Raw genomic sequence first — 17,897 nt, 5'->3', positions numbered from 1 at the left:
ATGGGCCGAAGAGTTTGCTTGGAGTGTCAGCTGGAAAACAGGGTTGGGTACATATTATACGGCCTTAAATGCCAAGTAAAAGAGTTAAATTTTATTAGCCCTGAAGCTGTTTGAGCAAAGGAGGAATATTTTGTAAAATTTTTTGACGATTGGGAGTTCAGAGGTCAGCAACCTGACCAACACTCTGTTGGAAAGCTTCTATAACATCCAGGTATGAGATAATTTTGGATCTGCAGTGGCAGATGAGGACGGAGAGTAACTAGCTATCCACAGACACTATAAAGAGCCAACAAAACTGAATGACTGTAGATCTTGAGGAAGGAGGTGGAAGAAAATTTACTTCCATAGAACTAATCAAGAGAAAATTTAGTAATTTTCTCAAGTAGTTAACTGTTACTTAGTGTTTTGTTAAGGGTAAACACGGGAATGTTGTCTCTCCAACAGTTCTGAAAACTTCCTTACACTATTCGAATAAAATCTTTAGTTATTCTAAGGAAACTCCAAAGAAGCAACTGACCTTTCAGACAAAAGGAGCCCTTTGTTAGTGGGAAATGGGGACTGTTTGTCTTTTCAAATGGGTGACTGCTAGAATAAATATTTTCCTGGGAAAAACTGACTCCCAGGAAGACTTCTGAAGATGTCACCATAACAGCAAATTATTGGGTGTTGCTCACTTGCCTGTTTATCCATCAAGATTTCTGGACAGGATGAATTAAGTTCATTGTATACTTTCACCTGTAACGTGTTTCTACAGGAAACACCATAAATTTTTTTGAAAAAAAGACAATTTTTTTTTCTTTGACAACTTTTTATGTATCACTTTGACCGTGTGCGTCATTTTTGATTAAAGCTCTCCCCCTCCAACTTTCAACTCTTACCCTCCAAAGCAGTGGATTCTGGACTCAACAAATAATTATTGAGCACATGACATGTGCTTTGATTTTCTATAACGTTTTCAGTCTGTTCCTAACACTTCTGTGCAACTGTTACCTTATTCTTCAAAGTCTGTTTTTTCTTTTATTTCTTCCCCTGGAGTTTTGGATGCGAGTAGTTGTTTCCAGATACTGGGATCTGTCTAGCGAAACATCAACCGATGTAAGGGAAGTTGTTCTTGGAAGCCGGTGAGTGTGCAGGTGACCAAGAGTCTTTTCTGGGATCAGCCGGAAGAAAGAGAAATTTACTTGGGAAAGAGCACGTGGGTGGAGAGAGGAGGGGAGTCCGGGTAGAAGAGAGCTGGTGTAGGCTAGACTCCATGCTCTCTCTAGACCTGACGCTCCATCACCCAGGTAGTCGGGGTGCCCATGGCCTGGAGCTTCTAGAGTCGCTCCACATCGCTGGCTGCTCACCTCCATCGCTTCCCCAGCTGAAGTTCCAAACTTTTTCCTGCGTGGAGAGGAAGGGTGTTATTAAGTTTGAAAGGGAAGTCCCTCCCCCTTCCCCGATTCCTATTGGTCAGAGCCAGCCCCATCCCCACCAGGGTCGTGGGCGGATTGGCTGTGGGAGGGGAGTCCCGCCGCAGGCTCGGAGCCGACGGCCGCCCGGGGCCCCCAGGTGGCAGGTGGGGCCGGGACCGCCCGCGCCGCCGCCTCCTCCGCGCCTTTCCAGCAGGCTGACTTTAAGGTTCGCACGCTGGTCGGGGGCGCCGCGCTCGGCGGGAGCGGGACTGCTAGGTCTTGGCCATGAAGAGCCTCAAGTCCCGCCTGAGGAGGCAGGACGCGCCCGGCCCCGCGCCGTCCGGCGCCGCCGCCGCCGTCAGCGCGGTGAGTTCCGTGGCCAGTGCGCGCCCCGAGCGCCCGGCGCTGCCCTCCCGCGAACCGCAGAGCCCGTCTCTGCTCGGCTTTCCCTTACAGCGTCCCGCTGGGTCGGCCCCGGCAACTCCTCCTCCCTCCTCAGACCAGGGCTCCGCGTTGGCCCGGAGACCCCGGGGACCCTCCCCGCCGCTGCCTCCGGGGCTCTCCGGCCCCTTCCCCACCCCTCACCCTTAGGTCTCCAAGCTCCTGGCTTTTAGGACTGGATCGTCCCCTCTTCCTCAAGTCGGTGTTTTCGGGGTTGTCCACCACCTCGGCCCTTCTCCGGTGACCCCAGCCCCTGCCCTCTGCGCGGGTGACCCGCGCACCCCACGCGCGCTCAGTCCCGCCCCGGCTCTGCTGGGCACAGCGGGCGCCCCTCAGTCCCCGGGCCTGCGGGTCGGGCGGGGGCTTGGCGCCCCACGGTCCAGGTGGGCAGGGCAGTGGACCCGGCGCCGCCCGGTCCGGACTCCGGACCTTTCGTGGGTGAGCGCTGCTGGGCTGGGTGGACGCCGTGTGCTGGCCGCTGTCGCGGGGTCACTGGGACTCAGAATCAAACACAAAAGTTTGATTTCTGAGTGAGGCAGATGCATCTGGTGTAGTTGTAAAGACAAAGCCCCAAATGGGTGATGATACTGAAAGTGGTGGTGAATTTGGGAAATTGTCTTGTAAGTCTCACCTGTGGGACAGACAGACCCCGGCAGACCTGCATTCGGCGGTGATCCGCAGCCCGGCCTCTGCACGCTAAGTTCTCAGGGCCTCTCTTTAGTTGGCAGGAGAACAGAAATGTTGAGAAACAGCCTGACTGCAGATGTTGGGATTTAGATAATTTGGCAGTAGAAGAACGGCTATATCTTCCACATTATGTATTATTGGAATAAACGTTATTTTAAAAGTCTTGAGAGTCAGAAACGTTTAGCGAGATGTAATACTCAAAACTGCCTGGTTGTCCGTTTGGAGTCATTAAAACAGATATTAATAATTTTACATAGGTTTTGCCAAATGATTAAATGCTTTTTTTTTTTGAGACTACTCATTAATCTGCTTTGGCTTTTGAGTGAATTCAGAATTATGCCTTTCTCTCCACTTGACTACTTCTAGGATGATTTTACTTAGGCTTTAAGGAAATTGTGGTGAAACTTGGCTCTTTACTTCCCAATTGAAAAAAAAAAAAAAGGGATAGTTTCAGATAGCATGATATTTGATGATTTGATATTGGTTAATATGGCATGAAATTGTTTAATTAGCCCATAGAAGGGACGATTACTTTCAGATTTTTTAAAAGAAAATTATTGACAGACTAGTGATTTAATGATATCAGATCACCATACATAATTGAGGTGAAGATTCAATTTCTTTGTAGTGCAGGTTGTTTTCAGCTTTACCAGTGTACTTTTCTAGGATCATTCACAATGTTTTACCCCATTTGGTTTGCACTAAGTTTGTACACCTTAATTTTAGCCTGTTTTCTCTTCTAGAGATGCAGAGTATTTAGTTGTTATTGATATTACCAGCATGCCAGTTTGCATTTTATACATTCAGCACATAAAATGCATCTTTCTGAATGTAAATCTTTAGCACTTGTTACACTGGGCATTCTGTTATTTTTTTTTAAAAATACCGTCATAAAAAATAAAGAGAAATACATGGTATAAAAAAATAGAACCTACCTGCTTAGAAAAAGTGAACATCTCTCAGTTTTAGCTAAATTTTCAAATACGTTTTGTAAAATATTTAAATGAAAATATATAAGTATGATGAGTAATAAAACCAAATTAAATATTGATAGAGTTTAATAAAGGAACAGGGGGAAATAGATTCTTTCTGCTTTTCAGTCTATAAACCATAAGCCCTAATGTCCTATTTGGTCACATGTGTATGTATTGTTATGATTGAGCATTTTAAAAAATCTTTTTGCTTTCAAAGTTATTTAAAAATTTATTTGTTTTTGAATAGATAATATAGCACGTGGCTTAATATTTAAAAGGAACAAAATTATTTACAGCAGAAAGTCCGTCTCCCGCCTGTGTACTTCAGTTATTCTGCTTACCCCCCACCATTCCTCAGAGGCCATTGGTGTTATCAATTGCTTGTATATCCCACCAGAGAGAGTTTAGCATATAAAAGCAAATATTAATATAAGTATTCACTCTTTATATAAATGGTAATACACTGTACTTGCTGTTCCATATATTTTTTTAAACTGTAGTATCTAGGCCCATTTAGAGCATCCCCAATCAAATCTTTTGCTATAATGTACAATGCTATGATGAATACGCCTGAATATATTGCAAGCATGTGTGTGTATACTTGTCAGATCAATTCCTGAAAGTGTAATTGCTAGATTAAAGGACATGTGCATGTATAGTTTTAAAGAATGTTGTTAAATTTACTTGTGCATCATATACCCAGTGTACAAGAAAGTATTATTTCCCATGCTTTATTTAAAGTTTGTTCAAATTGTTAAGTTTTGCCAGCCTGATAAGTAAATATGGTATCTCGGGATAGTTTGAATTGGATTTCTTTTACTGTGGGTGAAGTTGAGCATCTTTGCATGTTTTTAAGAGCCCCTTCCATGTTCTTTCCTGTGAAGAGTTTACTCTTTCCATTTTTGTATTGGGTTGCCGATTTCTTTCCTTTTCGTTTGTATGTACTTTATATCGGGGAAATTAGCCTTTTCAATATGAATTTTTTTTCTTCATTGGTTTTTTGTCTTATGACTTTGTTTATGGTGGCTTTTGCTATGCGGAGTGTGGCTTATTTTTATACAGTTGAATTTATCAACCTTTTATTTTGTGACTTTTTATATCTTGGCCTTTCCACTCTGCCATATTAAACAAAAATAAAGAAAAATCTCTAGATGGTTTCATCTAGTCTTTGTTTCATTTTTAAAAATATTCAACTCTTTAATCCATATAGAATTTTTTCTGGTGTAAGATAAGAGGTATACATCTTGTTTTCTTCCTCTCTCCCATTTTCCCCTAGTGGCTGCCTGATTGAATCTTAAAGCATTCATTTAATCATTATGGAAATGATCACAATTTGTACAACTTTAAAGATTTAAAAAGTGTATTTCATAAATAATTTTCTTCATGCATTTATAATATCTAAGCTTATTTGGAGACACACTAGAAATAAACTGAACTATGTAAATATTTTATGATATTATAGTATGTATGCAAAATACAGCATATTAATGTAACATGCTAAATTATAATTATATACTATATAAGGAATTTCAAATATTCTGAGTAGTACCGTGGTTATAAATATGTCAGTGAGTTTTGAGTTCACTAAAAGAGGGTGTGTTTATACACATAAATAAATATAGTTCACAATTTTAAATTGTGCATAGAATACATGTGAGTGCCCTTTACTAGCTAAATCTAGAGATAGCTGCATCTTTTAATCATAAAATAAGACAATTTTTGTTGTCAGATTTATTTTTAATTACTAAATTGGAGTTTCAGATTTCTGAAAGGGATAATTAAATAACTATAAATGCTACTTCAGATCTAGTCAGTTATACGTACAGTCAATTATGTGTACAATGAGAATAGGCTTGTTCCATTTTCACCTAGTTCAGATTAGGAAATTTGAGTAGTAATTAAAAGCACTACTGCAAACCAGTATTACAAGCACACATTTTGGAAGGAGGTTCCATTTTAAATTGTACCTATACTACTAATCTCTGACCTGGAAAGTTCTGCAGTGATAATTTTTGCTGCCCTTTCTTTAGGCTGCTCTTAAAATGGGGCAATCAGTTTTATAAATCAGCAACCAAATATGTTCTAAAGCATCTCATTAATGTCTCAGTACCCTGAAAAAAATTTGGTATTTCTAAAAGAATTTAGAGTTACAAATATAGCAACTGAAAAATCTTCAAAAAACTTCTTTTGGTTCCCACCAAGAGCAGAAGTTTGGGATGTTTTGAAAAGCATAAAGGACTAAGTATTATTTTGTTTTAGTTGTAATTTTGAGAATGAAGCATTTGTGTTTTCCACTCAGTGATATGGGTGTGTTTGAAAGGATGTTATTGTTATTTTTGTATTGATGATTTTGTGGTAATGTGAAAATTAAGATCACAAATTGTTCTGTTTAAACTCATGTTACTTAATTGAGCAATGTTTACTCATTTTCATTAAAGATGCCAACCTTTAGTCAAAATGTTTACGTTAATTAAAACTTTATTCAGACAGTTTTCTAGGATTATTCCTGTGTTGTATTTCTTGTGGTTCTTGCAGGAAGATCACAGTAAAGAAGCCCTCTTTTTATACTTTTGGATTGTAACCCAGCATCAGTTTTGCTCAGCATCGTGCTGACTTTAATTGCTGAACTTTATTATAATTCCAAAGCAGGAGGGTTGAATTGCTTTGGTATGTCTTTTAGTACATAATGAGTCCAAGAACTTAAATGATGAGTACTTAAGCATTTTAATTACTTCTTTTAATAACAGTGGAGTAATGATTGTGCATTTATTTATTCCACATCATACACATTTTTCAAATTTAAATTCATTAGTTTAGTAATAAGGCACTTGCCTTATTTAGTTTGTAAGGCATTTATGGCACATGTAAGCTAGGCTCAAGAAACTGAATTAATAATTAGATCCTCTTTGAAGACATGGATAATTCCAAACTGGGAGCAGAAAATGTGCAAGATGACCATGGCAGGCTTCATCACACTAGAAGGCAAAGAAGTCAGCAAAGATCAGGACTAAAATAAAGAGAAGGAATGAAACTTGGGCTTTTTCTCAGGGTAACCAAACGTGTTTTACCCCAGCTAATAGATGAAGATGGGATGATAGAATTAATATATCACAGTTTTTTAGCTCCTCATGAATCAATGGCTATAGAGTGCCGACAGGCGTTTATGAGTGGCTACTAATGTCTCAGAAAGACAGTCGGACGTAGTTTATCTCCTGATGGGAATATTCATTGCCACTAACTGTCTTGCCAAAAATGCCAAACCTGAATATGATAGGTCTTTAGACCTAACCACCATTTTACAGAAAATACAGAGGACAGAGAAACATGGGGGTGCAATGAGCCTAATTCTAATAATGGAAAACTCTAGACTTAAGTGACCTAGTTTCTTAGAAAATACATTCTATGAAGAAGAAAAAAAATGGAGGAGAAATCTGGATATTAAGAGATTTAGGAGACGTATTAACTAACCACAATGGTAGACCTCATTTGACCCTGATTAAATAACTATAAAAATAAAAGTTTATAAGACAATTGAAATGTAAACACCATCTAAATTTGTGTTGATAGTATAGAATTATTTTAAAAGATTTAAGTGTGGCAGTGGTAGTAATGTGGTTACATTTATAAAGAGGTCTGTCTTTCAGAGAAACATTTAAGAGTATACTATTTACAGATGAAATGATGTGGAGTTTGGAATTTGCTTCAAAATAATCTGTGGGTGGGTGGGGAAGTAAGTGGGGGATATAGTTGAAATAGGCTGGTTGTGAGTTAATAATTATTGTAATTGGTTGGATAATGATACTATTGTATTTACTTTTGTGATACTATTTTGTATATGTTTGAAAACTTCTGTAATAGGAAAGATAAAATCATAATTTTCAAGAAGTTTCAGAGAGCTAGACATAAAATAATACTATAGTATGCTAAGAGTCATAATATAGGTGTGTATAAATTGCTATGACAGCACAGATGTATAGGGTGGGGTCAGGGATAAAGGTAGAAGGGTGAAACTTGAACATGGGTCACATAGAGTTCGAAGGGCATTGAGGGCAAAAGAGAAGTGAGCATAGTGTTTTGGAGTTGTGAAATTATATAGCCAATTGTGGGAGTATTAGGTTTGAAAACAAAATTTGGTGTTCTTGTAAAGGATGGTACAGATGAGTTACAAGGATTTCAGTGAAAGTCAGGAGTTAGAGGGTGACAGCTTGCGAGGAGAGTGAAAGGAAGATTTTCTTTCTTTCTATTTTTTTTTTTTACCTTGAATTAAAACTTTGAATTTCTTGACAAGTTTTAACCATTGTTTAGAGGGATCTCTGACTAGAGTCAGTTAAGTTTCATCTTCAGAAATTATCCTGTTAATAACAAGTTCATGTTCCCACTCATCCCTTCTCCTCTAGAATTAGCTAACAGCCAGCAAAATTTTATTCTCATCAAACTGTTTCACTTATGGTTGTATCCTTGCTGAAGAAATCTAGATCCCAGAATATTAGATTTCAACATAACTCATGTAGTCTCTGGGTCAGTATCATATGGAAACCTTTATTGTCCTGTTACAGATCATGCAAACATTTGTCTGTCCTCTCGTAAGGGATCTAACAAACTGGTGAAAATTTCCACCTGCATGAGCTATCTGTGTGAGAGAAATCAAATTGATTTCTGTAATGAATTTGCCTAAAAATAGATGTTTGAAATGTACTTCCTGAAATTATAAGCAAAATGGTAGGCTAATATATGCATTTTGTCTCTTCCTAAGTCATAAAACATGTAAAAGGTTTACATAGTTTTTATATAGTTGGAAAAAGTAATAGGTCTTTAAGGTTTAAAAATATAACACAAAAACACAAGAGTAAACTCACTTGTTTGTAGTTACAAAAATAGTTTTGTCTGTTGGGCTTTTTTATATTCTCAGGAATCCTGAATATTGTTGACGTGGACTAATTTATTTGCACATAGTGTAGTCTCTAAAATGAAGTGTAAAACATGAACCAGTACAGTTGAGTGACTAAAGCTCTGACCAAGGCTGTGATTTGATGAGCTGTATTTATGTAATGGAATCAGACTGGCAGGTGCCCTTAAGAGAGAGTAGATATTTGACTGAACCAGTGAGGATAAATGGCTGTTGATTTTAAAAATCTTTTTTTCCCCATAAAAGTCACACATGCTCATTGTAGAAAACAAAATATAGTTGAAGATAAAGAACAAAACAAGTCAATTGTAGTTCTGTTCATCAGATTTGAAACTGCAGGTAACGCTATTTATTGAAAGATTCCTTAGTACCTCTTTGTTATTTACTTAGCATTTAGTGACCTTAATGCCACAGTAGTGATATGTGTATGTTTTTGAATAATATTTGATTCTAAGACATTTTGTACTTAAAACTACAAGTAATTTGAAATGATTTGAGCAGATTCAAATGTCCCATTAGGAGAACTCAGTAAATGCTAGTGAATTTTCTTAAAAATAAATAACATACAAGAAGTCCAAGTGCCAATAGCCAATATTTATTGAACGTGGATGTCCAGGCATCATTTTAAGTGCTTTGCATGAACTCACATACTCCTCACAGCAACCCTAAGAAGTGAGTACTATTGCCATCATTTTATAGATGGAAGTTAAATACTTTACTTGCCCAGGTGCTATGGCTATAAGTGGAGAGCCAGGTGGTCTGACTCTGGAACCATGTTTTTAACCATTGTGAACTGATATATTTCAAATTGAAAGCTATGGAATTTATGTCTTAAGCCAAAGACCTAAAAAATTGGGAGGCAGGGTATTTGGGCAGAAGGAAGACCTTTAAGGGTAAGTCTCAAAACCATTTTGTGTTCTATCCAGCAGTTGCATTACCCATTCCCTTCCAATAATCATACTATGATTTAAAACATATTTACTTATCAGCCAAAATATTATTGCTTTAATCTGTGTCTTTATTTTCCAGGGAGTTGACAATATTCTTATGATTATTGGTTCTTTCATGTTATTTGACCATTTCTTTCTGTTGATGCCTTGTTCACATTGATCTTTGAGAGCTCTATATCTCTATTTTTGCTATTTTATGGCCCATCATAGCTTTGAGAGTAGTGTGTCTTTGACTATAGTTGCGTTTCTGTCCTTTCCCCTTTATATTTCAAATAGTTTTTGCTTTATGTACTTAATTTTGTTTTAAATGATATATTAAGGTTCCTGGCTACTTTATATTCATTGTAAAGTCTAACTAGTGATTATACAAATCTTGAATTTGTCCCATTATAATTTTGTCTTGAATTGTTGATATTAATACTGTCATATTGTATCCTCTTTGCCTTTTGCTGTTGTGTATATGTGTATGTTCACCCAATACATTATCCCATCATCCTTAGTTTTAGCATTAGTTGGAGGATGTATGGGTGAAGTAAGTCCTGAGTATCCAATAGAACTAAAAATTGTTGGCTTACTGTCTGGAAAGGGGTGTGTGTGTGCACACACACACAGGTGCATGCATGCTTGTGTACATGTGTATCTAAAAGGGTATATGCTTTTTGGGATTGGGGGAAAAATGTTTTTAATATTGACCTTATTGATATGTTGTCAAGGTCAACATTACTTCTGTAGTAAAGTTTTTCCTTTCGGATGCACAAGCATGTTTTAAAAAGTCTCATTGGCTTCTGGTTAATTTTTTTCTTACCAGATACTGGTATTATTAAAGAGGGGGAGGGAGGAAAGACATAAAACAATCATGCTTTCTAAACTAAAAAAAAGTGTCTGTAAATTTTCTTCTGGCTTGTTTTGGTTTTTCTATAGTTTTCTCACCCACATGATACTTAGCCTGTGTAGAGGGTGGGGTATCATGAAAATACCCCAGGCTCTCCAGTGGGGAAGTCTTGTGGCTGTGGTTCTAGTGAGGCTGATGCTCTCTGATCTTTTCTGCTGTGACATGAGAAATAGCTCACAAACATGTGCTGATTGACACGTGAGAGGTTTTTTTTTTTTTAAATGGGAGATTTTTTTATGATTCACCTCTATTTTCTTGACTGTTGGATTCTTTTAAAAAGTTAACATTTTGTATTTTAAAAACACTTTATAAAATATAAACAACATTCGTGGCAATGGATAAGTAGAAAAATATGGAAAGTAGAGTGTTTTCTCAGCCTTAGAAAAGGCACACTGGGGGCCAGACGGTTCATATTTTTTGAAACTATGCCTGGAGCAATGTGAAGGGGCGGGTAGTGTGTTAGCGTTGTAGGGTCAAGCTCTGCAGTCTGGTAGCCTTGAACTTGGATCTTGCTGCTCCCAATAACCAGCTTTATTACCTTAGGCAAGTTACTTCAATATACTTTGTTTCCTTATTTGGAAAATGGGGTTAATAATTGCAGTTAACTCAATAAATGGTAGTTCTTTTCATTACTCCCTGAAAAATCTCACCTGAATTTTATAACCAGATAAATAGCAGTCTTCTTGATCTTTTTCTTTCCAATTAATACATGCTCTTGTAGGCTTTTTATAGAACCTAGATCTTCAAAAGATCATTTGCCCCTAGCTTTTTGCCCCCAGGGAGATAAGCGGTATCTCTATTTTTTATTTATTAAAAATTAATTCTTGAGGGCCTAGGCTAAGCACAGGGAGATGAGAAGATGAAGAAGATAAAGAGGCTCAAAATACTGTGCAGGAACTCTATAAATGGATAATACAAAGTAATAAGTGCTGTGATAGAGGCGCTTACAAGGTGCTGACCCAGTCTGGGGCTGAGGAGTTGGTGAAGGTTTTTTGTATTTTTTTGTAGGGTGGGCTGCTGCTGCTTTTTTAAAAATTAAGATGAGAGTCACATAACAGAAATCATTTTAAAGTGAACAATTCAGTGGCATATAATATATCAACAGGATTGTGTTAGCACCATCTCTGGTTCCTAAACTTTTTCATCACCCCAGAAGAAAACCCTGTACCCATTAAGCAGCTACTTTCCAGCTCTTCTCCCCTACCCCTTGGCACCCCAACCACCATCTGCAGCATGAGCCTCTTCACCTGAAGCTTAGAAGAAGTGGGTAGGAGTGATCCAGGACAGGAAGACATTCCTTTCAGAGGGGACAGCAAGAGCAGAGGCATGAAGGGGAGAAGTGTTGGAGTTGGGGGAAGGGGCAGTTGGATTGTCAGCTCAACTTTTTGCCACCAAAATAATCAGCAAGGGATTGAAGGGGAGCTAGTCAGGAAGGGAGGTTGGGGCTAAATCTTGGAATGGCTTAAAATAGGCCACGTTGTTTGTGTTGGACTTTGTCCTGTGTATGCAGAAGTGGCGAATCATATGATCACCGGTGTTTTATTAGATGGATTACTGTGTAGCTGTGTTCAGGATGGATTTGAGGTGGTCTGTCTTAGAGGTGGGCAGATTGTTTATGAGTCTGCTACCATAGGACAGGCAAGGGTTAGTGAGGGCCTGAATCATAACAGTGCTGGAAGGGACGGAGAAGAGGGAGTACATTAGAGAAACAGGGGTCATCTGAGACCAGAGAAGTTGTGACTTGCCAGTCATACAGTTAACTTGCCCTAAGCAAGTCCCACTAAGCCCCCTGCACCTGATTGCAGTGTGGGGAAGGTGCAGTCCCAGGCTGGAGGTAGTAACTCTCAAGGTGGGAGTGGAGGGGTGGCTGGAGAGAATGCTGTCTCCATCTTCCTGTATCCTGACATCTTAGCCTTGTTTTAGAGTACACTGATTCATAGTTTGGATGATGTTGTTTGAAAAATATGTTTGAAAGCTTAAGGTGCTATGTTAATAATCATTATAAGCATTATAAGCGTACATTGCTTATAATAATCATTATAAGCAATTCATATAATTCTTATAAGCATTGTAAGAATCCTCGATTTAGAGTGTTTTGCTAGCTGTGGAAGACATTACTCGTGTATTTGATAGAGTTGAAGCTATAGTTGTATTTTTTTTTTTTTTTTTTTGGCCTCACCACATGGCATTGTAGTTAGTATTTTATATTTACCACTGTATGAGCTTATCATTCCATGGTATCATTCATATCTATCAGTGTACTCTTCCCACCGGTTAATACAAATAGGCAGAATCTGGCTTATTTTGCTGGGAACAAATCTTTGGAATTCTGTTGAGGAACATGCAATATCTACTTGTATTGATATATTTGTCATTGTATAAATTATAACTACTTTGAGACTGAAAATTTCAGTGCCGCTCATATTTGTCAGACTTTCTTTCTTGGGCTTAAAGCTTCTATTGTTGGCCTTCATTTTCTTCTCCGCTCTCAGGAACTGCTCTCCCGTCCCCTTGCAGATTGCCCCACCTTGGACCCATTGTCAGTCTATCGGTAGCCAATTGGTAATGTTTAGCCCATTAGTAGCTGAGATTTAGAAAGAGTTCTCTTCTCTGTCCAGAGGAGTGAAGTTCCTGAAGGCTAACAAACATAGCCTTTTCCTCCCCTTTCCTTTTTTTTTGGCTAGATTTCTGTGGTGAGCATGAGGACTGTCACATACCAAAGTCAGTTGGCTGAGTCCCTCTGAGATGCCCAGCTACCCTGATCCCTGGGTTGTATCTTTAGTCGTAGTTTTCCTTAATGAACCTTGGGTGGAATAGCCTAAGAACCCGGTTTTCATTTGGCCCATTTACTCCTCTGCTCTTTATAGCAAGAATCAGACTGGGGTTTTGTACTATAGAAATTATCACTGGTGTTAGGGTTCTTTGCTTCTGGTTTACCCAGTCATTATGATTTGGCACTAACCTTTATTTCTATAGCCATGCTTTGCCTTTTGGTGTAGAAAATTGGCTCCAAAAGGTGATGATTTTGCAAAAACATGTCTTACATGTCTTTTTTTTTTTTTTAACTAGGGGAAAGTTCAATTCCCTTTTTAATGTGACTAATTTTTAAATTCATATAATTTGATTTTCTTAATGAGTTTTAAAATAGCCCTTCACTTTATCTCTTTAATTTGTTTAAATATTAGATTTTTAAAAAGCATTTTAGGACTAGAAAGGACCTTAAAGTTTAACTGTTATCCACAGTTGGAAATACATTTTCTATTGTGACAGAGAGGTAGTGGGCAGAATTCTAAAAATGGCCTTCCATAATTTCCCACCTTAATCCCCAGGACTTTGGATTTGATGAGATACTGTATCCATGGTTATGTTTTGTTACATGGCAAATGAGATTTTGCAGATGTAATTTAAGGTTACTAACAACTGGACTTTGAGTTAGACAATAGGGAGTTTATCCAGGTGGGCCAGTTCTAATCACATGAGAATTAAAAAACAGATTTACCTCTGGCTCACAGCAGAATTGGAAAGCAGAGAGAGTTGAAGGACAGGAAGGACTTGGTATGTTGTTGCTGGCTCGAGGATGGATGGGGCTGTGTGTCAACAAATGCAAGAGGCCTTAAAGAGCTGAGAGAGAGGCTCTGTGCTGACAGCCACCAAGGAAAGAGAGTGCTTGACCTACAGCTTCAGGGAACGAAATTCCACCAATAACCTGAATGAACCTGGAAGTGAATTCTTCCCAGACGAGAACCCAGCGTGTCTGGCATCTTGATTTTGTCCTTGAGAGACCCTAAGCAAAAAACCCAGTCAACCCCACTGAACTTCTGACCTGTGAACTCATAAATAAGTTTCGTTTTTAAGCCTCTAAGTTTGTAGTAAATTTTTACACAGCAGTAGAACAATGCATATTAAAAAGCATATAAAAAAGTGGAGACATTATTTTGCCAACAAAGGTCCGTCCAGTCAAGGCTATGGTTTTTCCAGTGGTCATGTATGGATGTGAGAGTTGGACTGTGAAGAAAGCTGAGCACTGAAGAATTGATGCTTTGAACTGTGGTGTTGGAGAAGACTCTTGAGAGTCCCTTGGACTGCAAGGAGATCCAACCAGTCCATCCTAAAGGAGATCAGTCCTGGGTGTTCATTGAAAGGACTGATGCTGAAGCTGAAACTCCAATACTTTGGCCACCTCATGCGAAGAGTTGATTCATTGGAGAAGACCCTGATGCTGGGAGGGATTGGGGGCAGGAGGAGAAGGGGACGACAGAGGATGAGATGGCTGGATGGCATCACCAACTCGATGGGCATGAGTTTGAGTAAACTCTGGGAGTTTGTGACGGACTGGAAGGCCTGGTGTGCTGCGATTCATGGGGTTGCAGAGAGTCGGACACGACTGAGTGACTGAACTGACTGACTGAGAACAATGCAAGACTTTTGCCATACTCTTATTCTGCCATATAAATAAATTCTATGGAAGAAATGGAAATCTTATAAGTGAAAAAAATCAGAATAAAAAATATAGGTACAACTTGATAAGTCATATAAAAATTCACATGGGAAGAGACCAGCAGGGAAAAACACAAAGATGATCATCGTTATGGATTATGAAATTTTTATGTTTCACTTCTTTGTTGTGATTTTAATTTTTATAATAAAAATAGACTAATATTAATACAATTTTAATACACTTATTTATGAAAACTAACAGCTTAATTTTATTTGGGGATTTATTACTGGGAACATGTAAGTCCGTAGGCCTGAAAGATTCTTGCTGGCAAGAGTAAAAAGCTTCTGAGTGGTTTTCCTTGCCTTAATTATTGAATGTATATAATTAAGATAATTGGTAGAAAGAGCCCATTGACAATAAGCTAAAACCCCTATGTTCCTTAGCGTTCACCCCATCGCTAATTTGCTGAGGAAATAGCCTTTGCTGTCCTGTGTGGTTGAGGGGAACACATAGGCCTGCACAGTTTTGGAAAAGAAATTCTGTGTAGGGGTTACAAGGTGGCTGTTGGAAAGGTAGATTTAAATGCTTATGTGTGGCCTTTAAAATAAGATGGGAAAGGACTTGTACCGAATATGACTCGTCTCCAAGCCACTTAAAGTGATCTAGGCTTAATAAGTAGCTTTACTGCAGGGGGTTGGGCAAGTCAAACTTTGTTAATCAGAACTCTTTCTCTGCACAGCTGAGGAAGTGGAACAGCAGTTTTCCTAATTGCTTAGATCTAATAGCATTCCTGCTGTTGAACTGTTCGATAGCGTGGGAAAGGGTGAGTCACAACAGAGGAAGGAACTATACTTAGGACGCTTGACAAACACCTCTGGGTGTGGTGGCGTGTTTGGGTCTACTCCTAAGACAAAAAAGTGTCTCGTTTTATGTAATGAGGCTATCATGTGGGGTTTTTGTTGTCCATGGTTCTAACTTATAAATTTCCTCTGTCTGCTCCTCAGTAGCATTGAAGATACTTCTTAAGACTGTAAGTAGGGAAAGGATAGTATTGCATTATGAAGATGAAGTCCTACCCTATAGTTATTTTTGGGTTGAAGCTGATTTATTAAAACTAATATTGCTAACCACAAGGTATACTACTGCTTTTCAGTGTTTCTAGTCGATAACACTGATTGAGTTAAATAGTGATAATTGGGAAAAGATGTTGAAAATGATAATATTTCCATTGAAAGTGTGAATACACATGCTTAACAATTATAAACCACTTATAAACACAAGGCCAGCTTTCTGAAGGACAATCTTGGAGTTCCTGAAATGCCCCCTTTTTTTCCAGCGTTCAAAATTTCAAAATTTAGGTGTTCCAGTTGTATCCATCTGGGTGGCTCTTTCTGCTGCATTCCCCAGTTCCGTGTTTGGTACCATCAGACTAACAGTTTAGGCAGGCCCTGTGGTTCTTTGAGGGCTGTCAGAGATAACGAGAAAAGTGTAAGTGCCAAGGCTTCGGACAGGACAGAACTTGGGGATGCGGAAATCAGGGTGCTGTTTCCTGCTGTTAAGTGCAATCCCTGCTGAACCGGAGGTAAGATTAAAACAGCAGTTGCTTTCCTCATATTTTAGCTTATTACCTGGCCATCAGAATGAGTCCTGCCTTAAATTTGGTGGCCTTAGCACTTTACTCCCCTTACCGTGGTCCCAGCCCTGCTCATTGGTGCATCACTGGGTTAGCAAGTTACCACATTTTCTTTTCTCTGAAGGAGAAACTATTAGATTTTTGCCCAGAGAATCCAAAAAGAGGGTCTTTAAGTTGGTTCTTGTATATATGACTTCACTTGGCCAATACCATCACAGATATGTATATGAATATAAGTTAGAGGATATTTAGTTTATGCATTTGAAGTAGTTTGGCTTGTATGTAGCATTTCCAGAGCATAAGTATTGTGAGAACGGTTTAGATCAATACGTAGTTCATGACTGTGACTGCAAGGTCTTCCAGTGTGCCCAGGAATGTTCTAATTTGTCATTTTCTTCCTTCTTTTATTGAGACTTTGTTCTCCTGTAATTTATGACAGAGGTTTTCATGGTGTGTCTCATGTTTGTAATTGCTCTTAAGAGTGAGGGGTGGAAATGGGTTGTATATTGCCGTTTGCTTGAAATGGGGAGAGAGAGGATTGGACATGAACGGCAGTTTTGAGACAGAATTTTACCTTTGGAGATTGGGAGAGAAACACCATCGTTTCTTGGTATTCATTTGTTATAAAATATAAATAATAAACCAATCTGGGATTTATTTATGCACCACATACCAAATCCTAGAGGTAGCACTATTAGTTTAGTTGAACTTCTGATAATTAAATTCTTTCATATTGATTGCCAAAATATGGTTGGTTTTTGGTTAAATTGGCAGGAATCTTAAGTATTATCAGTGAAGTTTTGAATTTTTAATATGTAAACTGTTAAGAATTTGGTATACATCTTACATATCTGTAAATAAAGTTTGCCTTTTAGACTCATTTGAATGGCCTTTTAAAGTAAAATTAGGTTATATTGGCAGTAATAAGACCAAGTTGTCCTTACTTTATTTCATTCCTTTTTAGCAGCGGTTCGCAGCTGTGAGTGGTTTCTGTTCCCTAGGAGATATTTGGCAATATCTAGAGACACTTTTGGTTATTGCAACATGGGAGTGTACTACTGGTGTGTAGCGGGTAGATGCCAGGGAGCCATCCTGCTAAGCATCCCAGAGTGCATAGGACACACCCTTTGGCTGAGAAAGCATGCTTTATAGGATTTATAGCAAAATATAGTTTATATCATCCTTTGTATATTTTATTCTCCTCACCCACACATCTTAGATGAACCAGCGTTTTGAAATCATGTTCTTGTCATCCGTGATGTGTGGTAGACACTTACAAAATGGTTCTATTCTTTACCCTTCACTGTACCCATAGTCTTTGCAATGTGAGTTTGCCTATTTCCCTGCTTCTTGTATATAGGTTGTACAAGCAGCTTGCTTTGGACAGTAGAAAATGTTGGAAATGATGTTGAGCCTAGGTCTCAAAAGGCCTTTCATGCTTCTATTTTCTCTTGTGATCAAGCCCACACTTGTCTGGCTAGGCTGCTAGTTACTAGTTGCTCCTATTGTCCCAGGAGGCATCTCACCAATCACCAGACACGGGAAAGAGGCCATCCCAGTCCAGCCAGCCGGGCTATTTGAC

At 38.7% G+C, this 17,897-nt stretch overlaps 1 protein-coding gene across 1 annotated transcript in view; it reads left to right on the top strand.

The window, feature by feature from the left end:
• The first annotated feature begins 1,509 nt into the window (after positions 1-1,509).
• The window catches only part of UACA (uveal autoantigen with coiled-coil domains and ankyrin repeats), an 83,828-nt gene continuing 67,440 nt past the window's right edge, over positions 1,510-17,897 (top strand). The window contains exon 1 of the mRNA XM_043470936.1: positions 1,510-1,760. Within this exon, the coding sequence (XP_043326871.1) occupies positions 1,680-1,760 (81 nt within the window). The 5' untranslated portion in view covers positions 1,510-1,679. The remainder of the gene's footprint in view (positions 1,761-17,897) is intronic.

This window comes from Cervus canadensis, chromosome 6, assembly GCF_019320065.1.
Source record: "Cervus canadensis isolate Bull #8, Minnesota chromosome 6, ASM1932006v1, whole genome shotgun sequence".
Lineage (NCBI taxonomy): Eukaryota > Metazoa > Chordata > Mammalia > Artiodactyla > Cervidae > Cervus > Cervus canadensis.
The sequence above is the reverse complement of the archived record's forward strand: the minus strand, read 5'-3'. Positions and strand labels throughout refer to the sequence as shown.